Source organism: Corylus avellana, chromosome 2, assembly GCF_965113065.1.
Source record: "Corylus avellana chromosome 2, dhCorAvel1.hap1.2, whole genome shotgun sequence".
Lineage (NCBI taxonomy): Eukaryota > Viridiplantae > Streptophyta > Magnoliopsida > Fagales > Betulaceae > Corylus > Corylus avellana.
In genome coordinates this window covers 2531547-2546287 of record NC_142491.1, presented here as the reverse complement: position 1 = coordinate 2546287, position 14741 = coordinate 2531547, and the positions used below count along the sequence as shown (strand labels likewise).

Genomic DNA, 14741 nt, shown 5'->3' with positions numbered 1-14741 from the left:
TCATGGTAACGTGTTTTCTCTGTAGATTTTACTCGTGTCCGTTTTTGGCAGGTTGCTTTAGATTTAGTTTATAGATCTAGATGATCTAGATCTATCTTTAACCTTAGATCTAATCATCTTCCTCGGTCAAGGTATCTTCCGAAAGGATGTCTACGATGCCGTGCTCCTTCGCTGCTCTTGAGGTTTTGTTTTTTGTTTGTCCTGACCTTCGGGTTTATGATGAATTTGTTGTCTCGACTTTCGGGTTGAGAATATAGAAGATCGGTATCAGGGCATAGATCTCACAGCTAGATTTTTTATTTCTAGTTGTCTTTTATTTTTATTTTGTATTTGAGTTACCCATATCTTAAATCTTATCTCCAAGAAGCAGATCTAATTCTAAATAATCACAATCCAACTAAATATACATTTTAAAGAGCACATTGTTGGTGCTATTAGTTTCTCTGAATTGCTTTCATTCAATGTCATTTAATTCTCACCAACTTTCATTAAGGCTTACCTGTGCATCACTTTATAATTAATTGATATCGTGCAATTAAAGTTTTTTTTTTTTTTTTTTTTGGACATATATCTCAATAGATCATTGAACCTTTTATTTGGTCAACTATGGAGTGTTGGACCAGTCAAAAATAGTAAAAGAAAGCAGTAGTCGGTGGGACTTCCCATATTTCAATTTTCATGCCGTGTGATGTACGTGAAGACTAAAAATTGGGATTCTCTAAAATTGTAAAATTTTGCTGTTTGAATTTTTATAAATTTAAATAGTCTAACAAGTAAATCAGACAACGTCCGACTAGGTGATCTAATTAGTTATATTAATTATAGTGAAGAAGTATTTTAATTTTGTGTTTTTAAAAAGTAAAAAGATAAAAATATTCATCCATTATAACTAATAGAATATTATTCAATTAATTTAAAATTGAGAGATGCTATTCCATCTCTTTAATCCCCTCTTCTCTCAATCCATTCAAATTTTTGTAAAATTCTTCTAATTTCGAACTATTTCACATGTACCCTCAGTATATGTCATTTATAGGTTGTTCATTCAATTAAATGCAATAAATTCTAAACATGAAACTGGTGTGTGCATTCAATTGACTCAACCAATGCTGTGGTATTTCATTGAATGTTGTTATGTTTTATTTAATTAAAATGTGAATCAATGTTGTTTCCGTTCTCTTTCTTTAAGTTGCTTTTAATGCTCGCACCAATTTTTTTGAATTCTGTTTCCGTTCTCTTTCTTTGAATTGCTTCTAATGCACAAACTAGTTTTTCTGAATTGCTCTGGATCGATATCTCTTTCAATTATTTAAAATTGAAAATTCTTATGTTACAAAATTGTGACTCTTTATTTTAAATTGAATGGTTTATTAAATTATTTAAATTTCAGTAAAACAAAAGTTAATTTAAAATCAAAATTTAATTTCTCGGTTATACAAAAACAGTTAGTATTTTATAGACCATTAAATTTAAAATGAAGGACAACGATTTCTTAACATAAGAATCTCCAATTTTGAATAATTGGAAGGATCTCAATCCTTCTCCTAAATTGTATGTCACTCAATTTCAATTAATGCTAACCTAACTTCATTAATGTTCATCTGTGCAAATGAACTTGATATTTTATATTGGAGGAATATTGGTGGTGGTCCGACCACCCCCAATGGGGTGGCCAACCACCTTTTTTTTTTTTTTTTTTTATATATTATTTTTATTATTTTTTGTTAGTGGGACATGTGTCTCATTTGTGGCTCTTCTTAGGAATTCTACCCATGAACTGAATATTCTCCAATCTAAAATGGACTAGAGAGAATCATTGGGTGGCCGAAGCCAACCCAACCCCAAACTAAGGCGGTTCGGCCACCTCTTAATATTTTATTATTTTGTTTTTTTATTTTTATTTAAATTTAAAATAATATTTTATTATTTTTTTTAGTTAGTGGACAGGTGTTCTATTTGTGGCTTTAGAATTTCTAAGAAAAAATCCTAGCCATGAACTGGATATTAGTTAGTGACCAACCATCCCTTATTTTTTTTTTATTATTTTTTTTTTAATTTTTTTAAAAAACTATTAATGATATTTTATTTATTATTATTATTGTAGTGGGACAAGTGTCCCATTTGGGGCCTTAAAATTTCTAGAAAAAAAATCTTAGCCTTTAACTGGATATTCTCTATTATTAAAGGGACTGGAAATGATCCGTTTTCGCATTAGTTAGAACATGATCTTCTCCAGTTCATTTAAACCAGATAATATCCAGTAAGTTATCTGGTTTACATTAGTTGAAATTCTAAAATCAAGCAATTAAGAGCATTAAATGAATTTTCTAAATCTCTCAAATTAATTAGAGAGGGTGATCATTCTAGGCTCTTGACAGTCCCATTTAAGATAATGTATGTAGCTTGGATACTAAATGAGTAAACGTAATGGCAAATATATCATTCAAATTCTAAGGTCATGTTTTGTCGGCAAAATCGGCCTTTGGAATGGAATTAAAGTAACTGTTCTATTGTTTGGTGAGAACTTATTCTTAGAAATAGTTATTCCCTTGATAATAACTTTTCTCTTACGAAAATAAATACCTATTCTTCCAAAAAAAAAAAAAATTAGAAGAATAGCTATTTTTTCAAGGAATAGACACAATTTAAAAAATAAAAAATAAAAACGAAAAAACATTTTTATATATTTTTTTTTTTCAACCCCTCAACCCTAAAAATAAAAATAAAAAAATTGTTAAACTTAAAGGTGACTGGTCACCTTTGAACGAGGGGCGGTCACACCGCTCCCAAAGGACTGATATATATATATAATATCTCTTCGTTTTTAACCCATATGGCTGAACTACCGTACATAGTGTGCAAAAGTTGGTGCCCATCGCACCATGCTAGCTGGGCAGGCCTATCACATGTTTGTGCATATCAACCACGTGGGTTGTCATAGATTTGCATTTAATTTGTAGCGGAGCTGCAGGTGAAGCTCACCGGCATGGTGGCCCACCATTTGACCAGGAAATGAAGACCACATTCATGGACCTCAAGTCTCGGATCAACATCTATTTTCTACTTAATTACTATTTTTTTATTCATTCTTATCTTATTTTTTACATTATTATTTTCTAACCCATATGGCTGAACTACCGTACATAGTGTGCAAAAGTTGGTGCCCATCGCACCATGCTAGCTGGGCAGGCCTATCACAGGTTTGTGCATATCAACCACGTGGGTTGTCATAGATTTGCGTTCAATTTGTAGCGGAGCTGCAGGTGAAGCTCACAGGCATGGTGGCCCACCATTTGACCAGGAAATGAAGACCACATTCATGGACCTCAAGTCTCGGATCAACATCTATTTTCTACTTAATTACTATTTTTTTATTCATTCTTATCTTATTTTTTACATTATTATTTTCTAACCCATATGGTTTGTGCATATCAACCACGTGGGTTGTCATAGATTTGCATTCAATTTGTAGCGGAGCTGCAGGTGAAGCTCACAGGCATGGTGGCCCACCATTTGACCAGGAAATGAAGACCACATTCATGGACCTCAAGTCTCGGATCAACATCTATTTTCTACTTAATTACTATTTTTTTATTCATTCTTATCTTATTTTTTACATTATTATTTTCTAACCCATATGGTTTGTGCATATCAACCACGTGGGTTGTCATAGATTTGCATTCAATTTGTAGCGGAGCTGCAGGTGAAGCTCACAGGCATGGTGGCCCACCATTTGACCAGGAAATGAAGACCACATTCATGGACCTCAAGTCTCGGATCAACATCTATTTTCTACTTAATTACTATTTTTTTATTCATTCTTATCTTATTTTTTACATTAAGGCTTACCTGGGCATCACTTTATAATTAATTGATATCGTGCAATTAAAGCTTTTTTTTTTTTTTTTGTGACATATATCTCAATAGATTATTGAACCTTTTTATTTGGTCAACTATGGAGTGTGGGACCAGTCAAAAATAGTAAAAGAAAGCAGTAGTCGGTGGGACTTCCCATATTTCAATTTTCATGCCGTGTGATGTACGTGAAGACTAAAAGTTGGGATTTTCTAAGTGCTTGTTTGGCAATAAAAATGGAATAAAATGGTACTGTAGAAGATTTGATTGATATGAGAGAAAAAAAAATAAAAAAGTTTTATATAAAAAAGCGAAAAAAATTTATTTTGTAGTGATTTTTTTATTTGAATAATAATAAAAAGTGATTGATGTGATGTAAAAAGTAAAAATATTAGAGTTAATTTTGAGAAGAATTCTTTTGATTTTTGGGTCAGGTCCGATCCGGCCCTTTGCCAAACATAGCCTAAAATTGTAAAATTTTGCTGTTTGAATTTTTATAAATTTAAATAGTCTAACAAGTAAATCAGACAACGTTCGACTAGGTGATCTGATTAGTTATACTAATTATAGTGAAGAAGTATTTTAATTTTGTGTTTTTAAAAAGTAAAAAGATAAAAATATTCATCTATTATAATTAATAGAATATTATCCAATTCATTTAAAATTAAGAGATGCTATTCCATCTCTTTAATCCCCTCTTCTTTCAATCCATTCAAATTTTTGTAAAATTCTTCTAATTTCGAACTATTTCACATGTACCCTCAGTATATGTCATTTATAGGTTGTTCATTCAATTAAATGCAATAAATTCTAAACATGAAACTGGTGTGTGCATTCAATTGAGTCAACCAAAGCTGTTGTATTTCATTGAATGTTGTTATGTTTTATTTAATTAAAATGTTACTTTTTTATTCATTCTTTCGATTCCGATCTTATCTTATTTTTTACATGCTCGCACAAGAGGAAGAAATTACAGAAATTCAAACTAGTGATATTTATTTTATAAAACGTAATTCTCAGCCGATTGAGCTTAATTTTTAGGACTTATTTGAAATCCAATAAATCCAAAAAAATAACGTTACCTTGGGACTTATTTGTTACTAATTAACACTACTACTAATAAAAAATTTGGGCAAAAGAAGTGCAGATTGCTAGCAATTTCATTCAGTACCATCATCATCACAAAAATCATTTTGATCAGGCAAATCGTATGTTCAATTTTTGGATGATGGGTTTGGAGTAATATGGTGTTTTCAACTTAAATTATTTTGGTCTTTCAATTTATTGTGACGAGATGTTATTAGATCATGCTATAAAATGGTAGAAGTTAAACTCATCTCAAAGTAGATAATTGATAGTCCTCAATACATGCATAAGTTAAAAATGAGAGAAATTTAAATAACAGTTGAGTACTCAATGTGTTATATAAATATATAGTTTACCTTAAATCCATAATGTGTTCTTATTAACTTGCATGCTCCATTTTTGTGGCTATCGAACATGCCTATGATGCAACTAAAAACAAATTAATTCTTTGGGGAAAATGCAGTTTACCCCCCATGAAGTTTCAGGAGTTTTTCAATTTTAACCCTAAAGTTCAAAAATTGGCAATCTACCTCCCTGAAGTTTCAAAAATTGGCAATTTAAACCTTCCGTTTAATTTTTCCGTCAAAATGGACGGAAATCTATGAAATTAGATCATTGTCCTTAGGCTTTTTTAAAAAAAATTTCATCCAATTTAACGGAAAAATTAAACGGAAGGTTTAAATTGTCAATTTTTGAAACTTCAAAGGGGTAGATTGCCAATTTTTGAACTTTGAGGTTAAAATTGAAAAACTCCTGAAACTTTAGAAGAATAAACTGCATTTTTTCCTGATTCTTTAGATTACATAACAACCCAAGACACTGACAAGTGAAACAGGAAAAAAGACACCTAAAAGAACAAAAAGGTAAGAAGAAAACAAATATAACGGTACTTTTTTATAATCCTCGAATTGGTTATACATTGATATAAGAAAAAACTTGAAGTGCCAACATTGACTAAAAGGTTAAATAAGTTCTAAGACTACAAGATTAGTGCAACTCATAAAGTTATTACATATGCCAAGTTCACATACAATTATTCTAATTCTGGAATGACCTCCAACTCAAGATTTAGACGTTTCGTAGGTATATTTGCATTAGTTTTTATGGAGCCTGCAGAGGCAAATGGATTAGGAGGCATAGTTAATTTATCTTCTTTTCCTTCCAACATTTGAACCACATTTTTCATGCAAGGACGATCCATTGGGTGCCATTGGATGCACCAGATTCCTACGATTGCAAGTTTCTTTGCAATTTTAGAATCTCCATCATCTTCAACATAGATTCGTATGTCTTCCTTTTGTTCTAAGAGATTGTAAATCCATTCTGGAAAGTAGACTTTGCTAGTGTTCTCAACTGTAATATCAACATTTTTCCTCCCTCCAACTATTTCAAGTAACAACATTCCAAAGCTATAAACATCTGCTTTTGAAGATACATTTCCAAAATTTCTAGAGAACACTTCAGGTGCAATGTAGCCTATAGTCCCTCTAGCTGTGGTCATGGAAACTGCACTTTGATCCTTCGAACACAACTTGGCAAGACCAAAATCAGAAATTTTTGGATTGAAGTCTTGGTCTAGCAAAACATTACCAGGTTTGATATCAAAATGGAGGATTCGTTGGTTGCACCCTTGGTGAAGATATTCAATTCCTTTTGCTACGCCAATAGCAATATCTTGCAACTTATCCCAATTAAGGATACGGTTCTTGGTGGCTGTTGAAGATATGAACTTCTCTAGAGAATCATTTGGTAAGAACTCACAAACTAGAGCACGTCTAAATCCATCAGCGCAAAACCCAACCAAGCGAACCACGTTAACATGATGGATGGTACCCATTGTTCCTACTTCATTTATGAATTCTTCCCCATTTCCCATAGAAGAGTTAAGGATCTTCACTGCAACATAAATTTCATTGGAAAGCTTTCCTTTGAATACTGTTCCATATGCTCCTTCGCCTAACTTCTCATTAAATTGATTTGTAATCCTTTTAATATCGGCGTATGAGTATCTTGTAGGTCTCAAATTTATGTAATCCTCCAAAAACTTTTCAACCTTCGCTTGATGTTCTTTTTCTACTTTATCATAAGAATAAAAACAGTAGAGACCAAAGACACATGGCAGTAGAAATGACCCTAAGATGACACCTGCACCATAAACATTCATGTATCAAAAACTTCCATGTCCACAAGAAGAAGAATTTCAAATACCCATCCAAAATAGATGACTCACCAACAATGGCTGACTTTGATAATGTACCTATCAAAGATTTAACACATTCAGCTTCTCATTAATATACATTTCAAAACATAAATAAACGGACAACTAATTAAGTTAATTGGAGAAAGGTTGATGAAATGAATTGGATAGATAGAATACCATGAGTATGTGTAGAAATAGAAATGCACTGATGAGTTTCTGATCCATTGCTATTTCTCCTCACACATCTCTTGCCTTTGATCATTTCACAGTCTCTGCACGCTGGAGTGGACCACTTCAATTGGACAAATTTGTCATGATGCTGTATTATACCATCTGGAATTGATACAAGATTATACATCTTTGTACAAGATACGAGGGACGCCGTGATGTCAGTCGCAGGATAAACTTGGTAGGTATGGTCGCTAAGACAAGAGATAAGATTATATTGGTAATCCATATCTTCTGATCTCGAGGAACAATTGAATAAGGCATATTTATAAGGGTCTTCGACTTTGAATCGGAAAGGAGAGGAAGACAAATTGAGCCGCCGAAGCTGGCGTAGAAAGCAATTATCTGGATCATTCAATTGAATTACCTGAGATTTGTAGTCAATATGTTTGACAAAAAGCTTCACTGAATTGGGCAGCTCGAGAACCGTATGTTTTCTATCAATGCAGGAGAGAGTAAACCCAGGATACCCACAGTCATTTGGGTGGGTGTTAAGTTGGAAAGGAAATCGGATGGCTGGGCCATGGCCTCCACACCGCGATTCATTAGCGCACACATTTTGGCCTTCTCCAACGTCGACTATGTTGAAAGCCAGAAACAAGAGCAAGTATGAGATTACCATTTCTAAGCAAATATCTATCTCTGCTCTCAGCAATATTGCTTCTCAGCCTCTTAAATAGTTTGGATTTCTCCAGTGATTGCCTCTCACTGTGTTCAAGGAAATTTCGGGTGAACTTCTCAAGGACTTGGACGTCAATGGTTTATTTTAAGTCCATCCCACTCCCATTGTTACCGCAAATGCCCTCTTCTTTCTTTTTAATTTATAAAATGCCTATTTTTCAAATCTCGATATGACGTAAGTGCTTACGCCTTGTAAATGTACATTATTTATAAAAGGCTTTTAGCTGTGGTTTAATGTGGAAACCCTCTCTCTCTCTCTCTCTCTCCATGGCAAGAGGAGGAGGATTCACGACGGCCCTTATTGTTGTTGTTGTCCTCCTACTTCATCAAAGTTGCAGTACTAGTGCTAAGCCTGATCATCCCTGTCCTGCTTCTTCATGCGGCAATATCCGTAATATAAGCTATCCGTTTCGATTAAACAGCAATCCAAAAAAGTGTGGCGATCAAAGGTATAATCTCTCATGCGAGAACAACCAAACAGTGTTGCAGTTATACGGTGGAAGATACTACGTACGACTGATCGATTACTCCAACAACACAATCCGAGTTGTGGACCCAGGTGTTGTAAAGGATAATCACTCATTCATCCCTCGTTATCTTCTAGACGTCAATAATTTCAGTTTAAGTGATTCATATTACTATCCTACCTCCTCAAGTACAAAAGTGGTATTCGTCAACTGTGAAAAGCCAGTAAATTCTCGGTATCATTTTAACATTTCTGCTTGCGTTAAGGATGATGGAATGTATTCTGGATCCAAGAGATATAGATATGCTGTATTCACGGAGAGTGCAGTGGATTTGGGGGACTTGTGCCAAGTAGAGCAAATATCTCTCCCATCATCGTCGTACTTGTATGGTGATCAAGACTTAAGAAATATTTCCTGTACAGAATTAGTATGGGATTTTGAGCTTTCCTGGGATAGAAATGGTGCGTACATAAAACATTAAATTTATTTTTCTCTCTTTACTTGATCCTTGGATTTCTCACCCCATAAACGCTGACGTACGTTATTCTTTTCTTTGTCACAGCAAGGATTGGCAGACTGGCGAAGATATACAAAAGTATGATTTCAATCTCAACGACTAAAGGATATATATACAAAAGTAAGGTTTAAGTACCTTTTTATTTATTTATTAATTATTGATTTTTTCTTTTCATCTTGTAGCTATTCTGGGAATACTCGGACAACCAACGTGGTCATGTAAGTGATATTATCTCTCTCTTTTGATTTTGATTTCTTTCTTCTTTTTTTCTTTTTTCCTTTTGTTATAAACGGATTATTCATTGCGCGCAATGTGATATTATTACTATGTTTACATAAAATAAAAATAAAAAAGACAAATACTATACTTTCAAATTTAAAAGAAATACTAAGTTTTAATTTTGTTTTCAAACACTGATACATGTTATTCTTTTCTTTGTCAAAACAGCACTATCTCGAGGATACATATCTTATTCCAAATGTAAGGCTTCAATCTCGATCAAAAAGTTACTTGCAAGCAGATACATAGTATTTAATGACACAATTACATAGAAATATTTGATCGATTATCCATTTTGTGCTTGGGGATCAAAATGGCTGGTCTCAAACTTTTAGGTTTTATTTAGATTAATTATGAAATAATGAGGAAAATGAAAATTAAATAGCTTAAGTTTCTTTCCTTGACTTCTTTGACTTCTTTGAAAAATAGAGGTTTATAGAGTTATTTATATTTATTGTTGAGCATGGCCCAAGCCGAAAGTTGTTTATGCAATTTTATTAGGTCATAGGCTTTTAAAATTATTCAAGTTACCTTTTCGATTAATTAATGATTTTTTTTTTCCATGTTGTAGATATTAGGTGGATAATGAGACTACCAAATAGATTTCTAAACGGTAAGAATGTATTTATCTCTTTTGATTTTGATTATTTGTTTTTCCTTCCCTTGCAATGTGATGTTATTGCTGAAGTGTGCATTAAAAAAAAAAAAAGACAACAAATACTCTATTTTCAACTTTAAAATAAATGTTAAGTTTTAATTCCGTGTTTCCAAACACTGATGCATGTTACTCTTTTCTTTGTTAAAACAGTACAAAATATTGGAGGATTTATAATTTGAGAGGAATCATTAACAATGAAGTAATAGTTTCATGAGTGCGTATGTACTTTTTCCAATTCTAAGCTACCTAAAGTCTAGAGGTTCATAGAGTTATTTATATTTATTGTTTAGCACGGCCCAAACCGAATGTTATTTATACAATTTTATTAGGTCATAGACTTTTAAAATTATTCAAGTTACCTTTTCGATTAATTAATGATTTTTTTCTTTTTTATAATGTGATATTATTACTATGTTTACATAAAATAAAAATAAAAAAGACAAATACTATACTTTCAAATTTAAAAGAAATACTAAGTTTTAATTTTGTTTCCAAACACTGATACATGTTATTCTTTTGTTTGTCTAAACAGTACTATTTCAAGAAGGAATATCTTATAACGGAGGTGAGTCTTCAATCTCAAAAAGTTATTTGCAAGCAGATACATAGTATTTAATGACACAATTACATAGAAATATTTGATCGATTATCCATTTTGTGCTTGGGGATCAAAATAGATGGTCTCAAACTTTTAGGTTTTATTTAGATTAATTATGAAATAATGAGGAAAATGAAAAATAGCTTAATTAAGTTGCCTTCTCCATGCCAATGTTTGCTTGATAAGAGAGCTAAAGAGAGTTAGAGTATGTTTGAGATTCCATTAAGGAGCTTAAAATTTGGTTTTAGTATATAAAAAATTGTGCCAAGCAAAAATTGGTAAAAAAACTTAAGAAGCATTTCTTTGACTTTTTTGCTTTTTTTAATTTTTTTTCCAACGCAATCCTGAATACATTGTTAGTATGGATAGCTTGTTTACAAGCCTCGATAAGTAAATAATGCATCCACTGCTACATATTTAATTAGCTCAAGGTCGTTGAGAAGTATATATATATCGAATCGAGCTCAATCTAATTGAAAGCCTGGACACATAAAGTAGAGATTTATGGTTTTTTTTTTTTTTTTTCAATGCTGGAAGGGGTTTATCGTGTTGCTTTTATTTCTTCTTAACCATGGCCCTAGGTGAGATTTTTTTATGCAATTTCATTAATTAATTAAATTTTCTTTTCATAATTTTTGCAGTTGCGACAATCGCGTTTCTACTGTATATGACCATCAACTGGGGTAAGAACCTTCTCTCCTTCGATCTTTTTTAATTTTTGTTTTCCTTTTTCGCATATCATTCTTTAGGATGTAAAGCATGAATTTGCCAAAATGAAAAAATAAATTACTACCCATAAAAGATAACAAGTATTGTACTTAATTACTAGGCTTTAAAAGGCAATTAGGGGAGCTTTAACTATACAAAATAATAATAATAAAAAAGATTTACAGCAATGCAACATGTGTTGGCTTACAATCCATTTTGGTGATGTTCTTCCATAGGAGTGCTCCATGCAGCAAAAATGATACTGGGGACTCCATTTGTGATTGCATTCTTGATATATAAATGGAAGAGGAGGCATTTATCAATGTATGATGTTGTTGAAGAATTTCTACAAAGTCACAATAACCTCGTGCCAATAAGGTACTCTTATTCCGAAATTAGAAAGATTACCAAAAATTTCAAGGATAAATTGGGCGAAGGAGGCTATGGCACTGTATTTAAAGGAACGCTTCGAAGTGGTCGCTATGTGGCTATAAAGATGTTAGGTAAGTCCAAAGCTAATGGACAAGATTTTATAAGCGAAGTTGCAACCATTGGAAGGATTCACCATGTTAATGTAGTGCAACTCATTGGTTTTTGTGTTGAAAGATCAAAACGGGCTCTAGTATATGAGTTAATGCCTAATGGTTCCCTGAATAAATTTATATTTTTGTCAGAAGAATGCACACTCCTAAGCTATAATCAAATGTATGATATAGCTCTAGGAGTGGCTCGTGGGATTGAATATTTACATCAAGGATGTGACATGCAAATTTTACATTTTGATATCAAGCCTCACAACATTCTTCTTGATGAGAATTTTACTCCTAAAGTTTCTGACTTTGGACTAGCAAAATTGTATCCAGTAAATGACAGCATTGTTTCTTTGACTGCTGTAAGAGGGACATTAGGATACATGGCTCCTGAGTTGTTCTACAAAAACATTGGAGGCGTTTCATACAAAGCTGATGTTTATAGTTTTGGAATGTTATTGATGGAAATGGCTGGTAGAAGAAAGAACTTAAATGCATTTGCAGAACACTCAAGCCAAATATACTTCCCTACTTGGGTCTATGACCAATTGCACGACGGAAATGACATTGAAATGGAAAATGCCACAGAGGAGGAAAAGAAAATAAGCAAGAAGATGATCATTGTTGCATTATGGTGTATACAAATGAAGCCTAGTGATCGCCCTTCAATGAACAAAGTTGTGCACATGCTTGAAGGAGAAGTTGACTGCTTACAAATGCCTTCCAAGCCTTTCCTATCATCACTAGAGAGTACCATGACAAATGGTGGTGAGAATTTGAATGAATCAAATGAATCAAGTCAATCATCTCAATTTTAAATGCAAATTAAAATTTCTGTGTAACAAATAAGAGTTTTTTTTTTTTTTTTTTTTTGAAAGATATATCTCCTTATTACATTATGTTTTCATGTTGGATTCTATTTTCTCATAATTGACCAATAAAATTGGTTTTTAAGTTTGAGAAGTTATGTTGCTATTCTTCATTCTCCACTGGTAATATGTTGCGTTGTGAATATCACATATTGGATGGGACTAGTCCTTGTCATTTGGAGATAATATTGTTGACATTCATGAACTCTTATTCTTGAATATGGAAGCCAACAAACTATTTGAGCAATTGTTTCTTTGAAAGATTTGAAGGCATGGAATGTTAAAACAATGGTTAAATACTTAAATTTACCCTAGAGAGTTTTGGGTTTGATGTAAGTGTCAGGTGTGCATTGATTCAAGGAAAGTGCTTGATCAAATGGTAGACTATAATGTCATGTCTTGACAACAATAATTGTCATAGTATATTTGCAAAATGAAGGGCGTGTAAGACGTGGGAGCTTCATGACTTTGACATTTTACAATATTCTATGTGTGTGGTCCATTTATAAAGGCACTTGGAACCAATTGGAATGGCCTAGTTTATTTTGTATTTGATGTTTTAGCCATTGGGCATAAGCTATGTAACGCCCCGATATTTGAACTAGCAAATATCGAAGTCGTGACGCTACAACTTTAGAAAATACAATCTTACAGCGGAGTATGTATATTTTTTTCTTTTCCTATGACCTAGGAATAACTTACACAACACAGTTGAGCTGACTGAAATACCTCGAGGTGATATATTATTAAATAAAATATAAACATGGTTTTCATTACAACATATGTACACATTAGGTGTACCAAATATATGCCACAGATGGCACCTAAATTAACATAGTAATATCTATTAAGTTTACACACATCACCATACATAATAAAAACGATTAACATAAATGAGACTTGCTCCATAGAGTAAGCATAAATCCTGCAGCAGATGGTCTATCAACCATCAAAACCAGTAAAAGGACCATCGTCCTCACTTTCTATCCCTGCATCAAGATCTATGTAAAGATGACGTTATCATATTTACATAGGCAAACAAGTGAGTAATCTATTTTCCTAGATATAAAGACTAAAAAGACTAGTTTGAACAAATAAGATTAAAGACTAAAATATATAATAATGAATGAGTTGTGAATGCAGCGTAATGACAAATTAGTTTGTGTTTTATGATAATCTTTCTTCAGACCTCTTCTCATGAGCTCTCAGCCCGCTTACGTCCGTTATGTCGCTCACACTTTAGAGGTTTACCTGTTTGGTACTGGCAACTACACCGCCCCAGCTTAGTTATATATTAGGCCTTTTGGACGGTTATATACCCCCATCCATTGAGATACCGACAGTTCCTCGCGGCAATCCACCCAGCTTGTTCTTAAGGTGGCTATCTTATCAGCCCATTTTATTAGACACATTATGCAGCAGTTGTATTGCAAAATTATATCAATAAGACAAAATAAGAATTCCTATAACAATAAAACAAAGCTAGTACTCAGTAAGTATATCCATACTTACTCTCCTTAGCGTAGTATTCTACTCCACTTCTGCATATAATGCATACATACAAACAATACTTAGTTCATTTCTCCAATAATATCATTGTTTAAAGACCCTCATCTTTTTATATTTATTTATTATCCGTCACTTCATCTTTACTTACTCATTTTATTATATTAATCTAAGATAGTTATTTATAACTAGTTAAATGACTGAATGTAAATGTTAAATGCATATTTCGGGGATGAGATCAAATGGTCCTTACCGCCAGAAATATGAACAGAAATTTAAATGACATAAAAGAAATGACTGAATGTAAATACTGTAAAATAAATAATATATAGATAATATTATAAGTCCTTAATTGATTTTGTCCACTAACTCTTTATTATTAATTCACTTGTATCCATTACTTTATTTTACATTATACGCTTATTGGGTCTTTAAACAATTAAATGAGAATAAGTGATAAAAGCAATAAATCATGATATTTATACAAGAAACACTTACCCAATAATCCTTAGAAGTAAAACTCCACCAAATCTTCTCTAGGTAGCTAGTTTAGAAAAAA

The 14741-nt window shown here is 32.5% G+C and overlaps 4 protein-coding genes across 9 annotated transcripts in view; 3 read left to right on the top strand and 1 right to left on the bottom strand.

The window, feature by feature from the left end:
* The window catches only part of LOC132189074 (ubiquitin-like-conjugating enzyme ATG10), a 36700-nt gene that overhangs the window by 11689 nt on the left and 10270 nt on the right, over positions 1–14741 (top strand). The window lies entirely within an intron of this gene.
* LOC132189188 (rust resistance kinase Lr10) lies at positions 5806–8161 on the bottom strand. The gene is made up of 3 exons (XM_088512960.1): positions 7319–8161; positions 7172–7198; positions 5806–7086 (listed from the first exon to the last, which is right to left on the bottom strand). The coding sequence occupies exons 1-3, from the start codon at positions 7989–7991 to the stop codon at positions 5975–5977; spliced, it is 1812 nt and encodes a 603-aa protein (XP_088369086.1). The 5' UTR covers positions 7992–8161; the 3' UTR covers positions 5806–5974.
* Positions 8315–8998, top strand: LOC148587185 (uncharacterized). The gene has a single exon (XM_088513318.1). The coding sequence runs from the start codon at positions 8318–8320 to the stop codon at positions 8996–8998; it is 681 nt and encodes a 226-aa protein (XP_088369444.1). The 5' UTR covers positions 8315–8317.
* On the top strand, positions 11091–12674 carry LOC148587184 (rust resistance kinase Lr10-like). The gene is made up of 2 exons (XM_088512961.1): positions 11091–11252; positions 11514–12674. Exons 1-2 carry the CDS (start codon positions 11237–11239, stop codon positions 12623–12625), a joined length of 1128 nt encoding a protein of 375 aa, XP_088369087.1. The 5' UTR covers positions 11091–11236; the 3' UTR covers positions 12626–12674.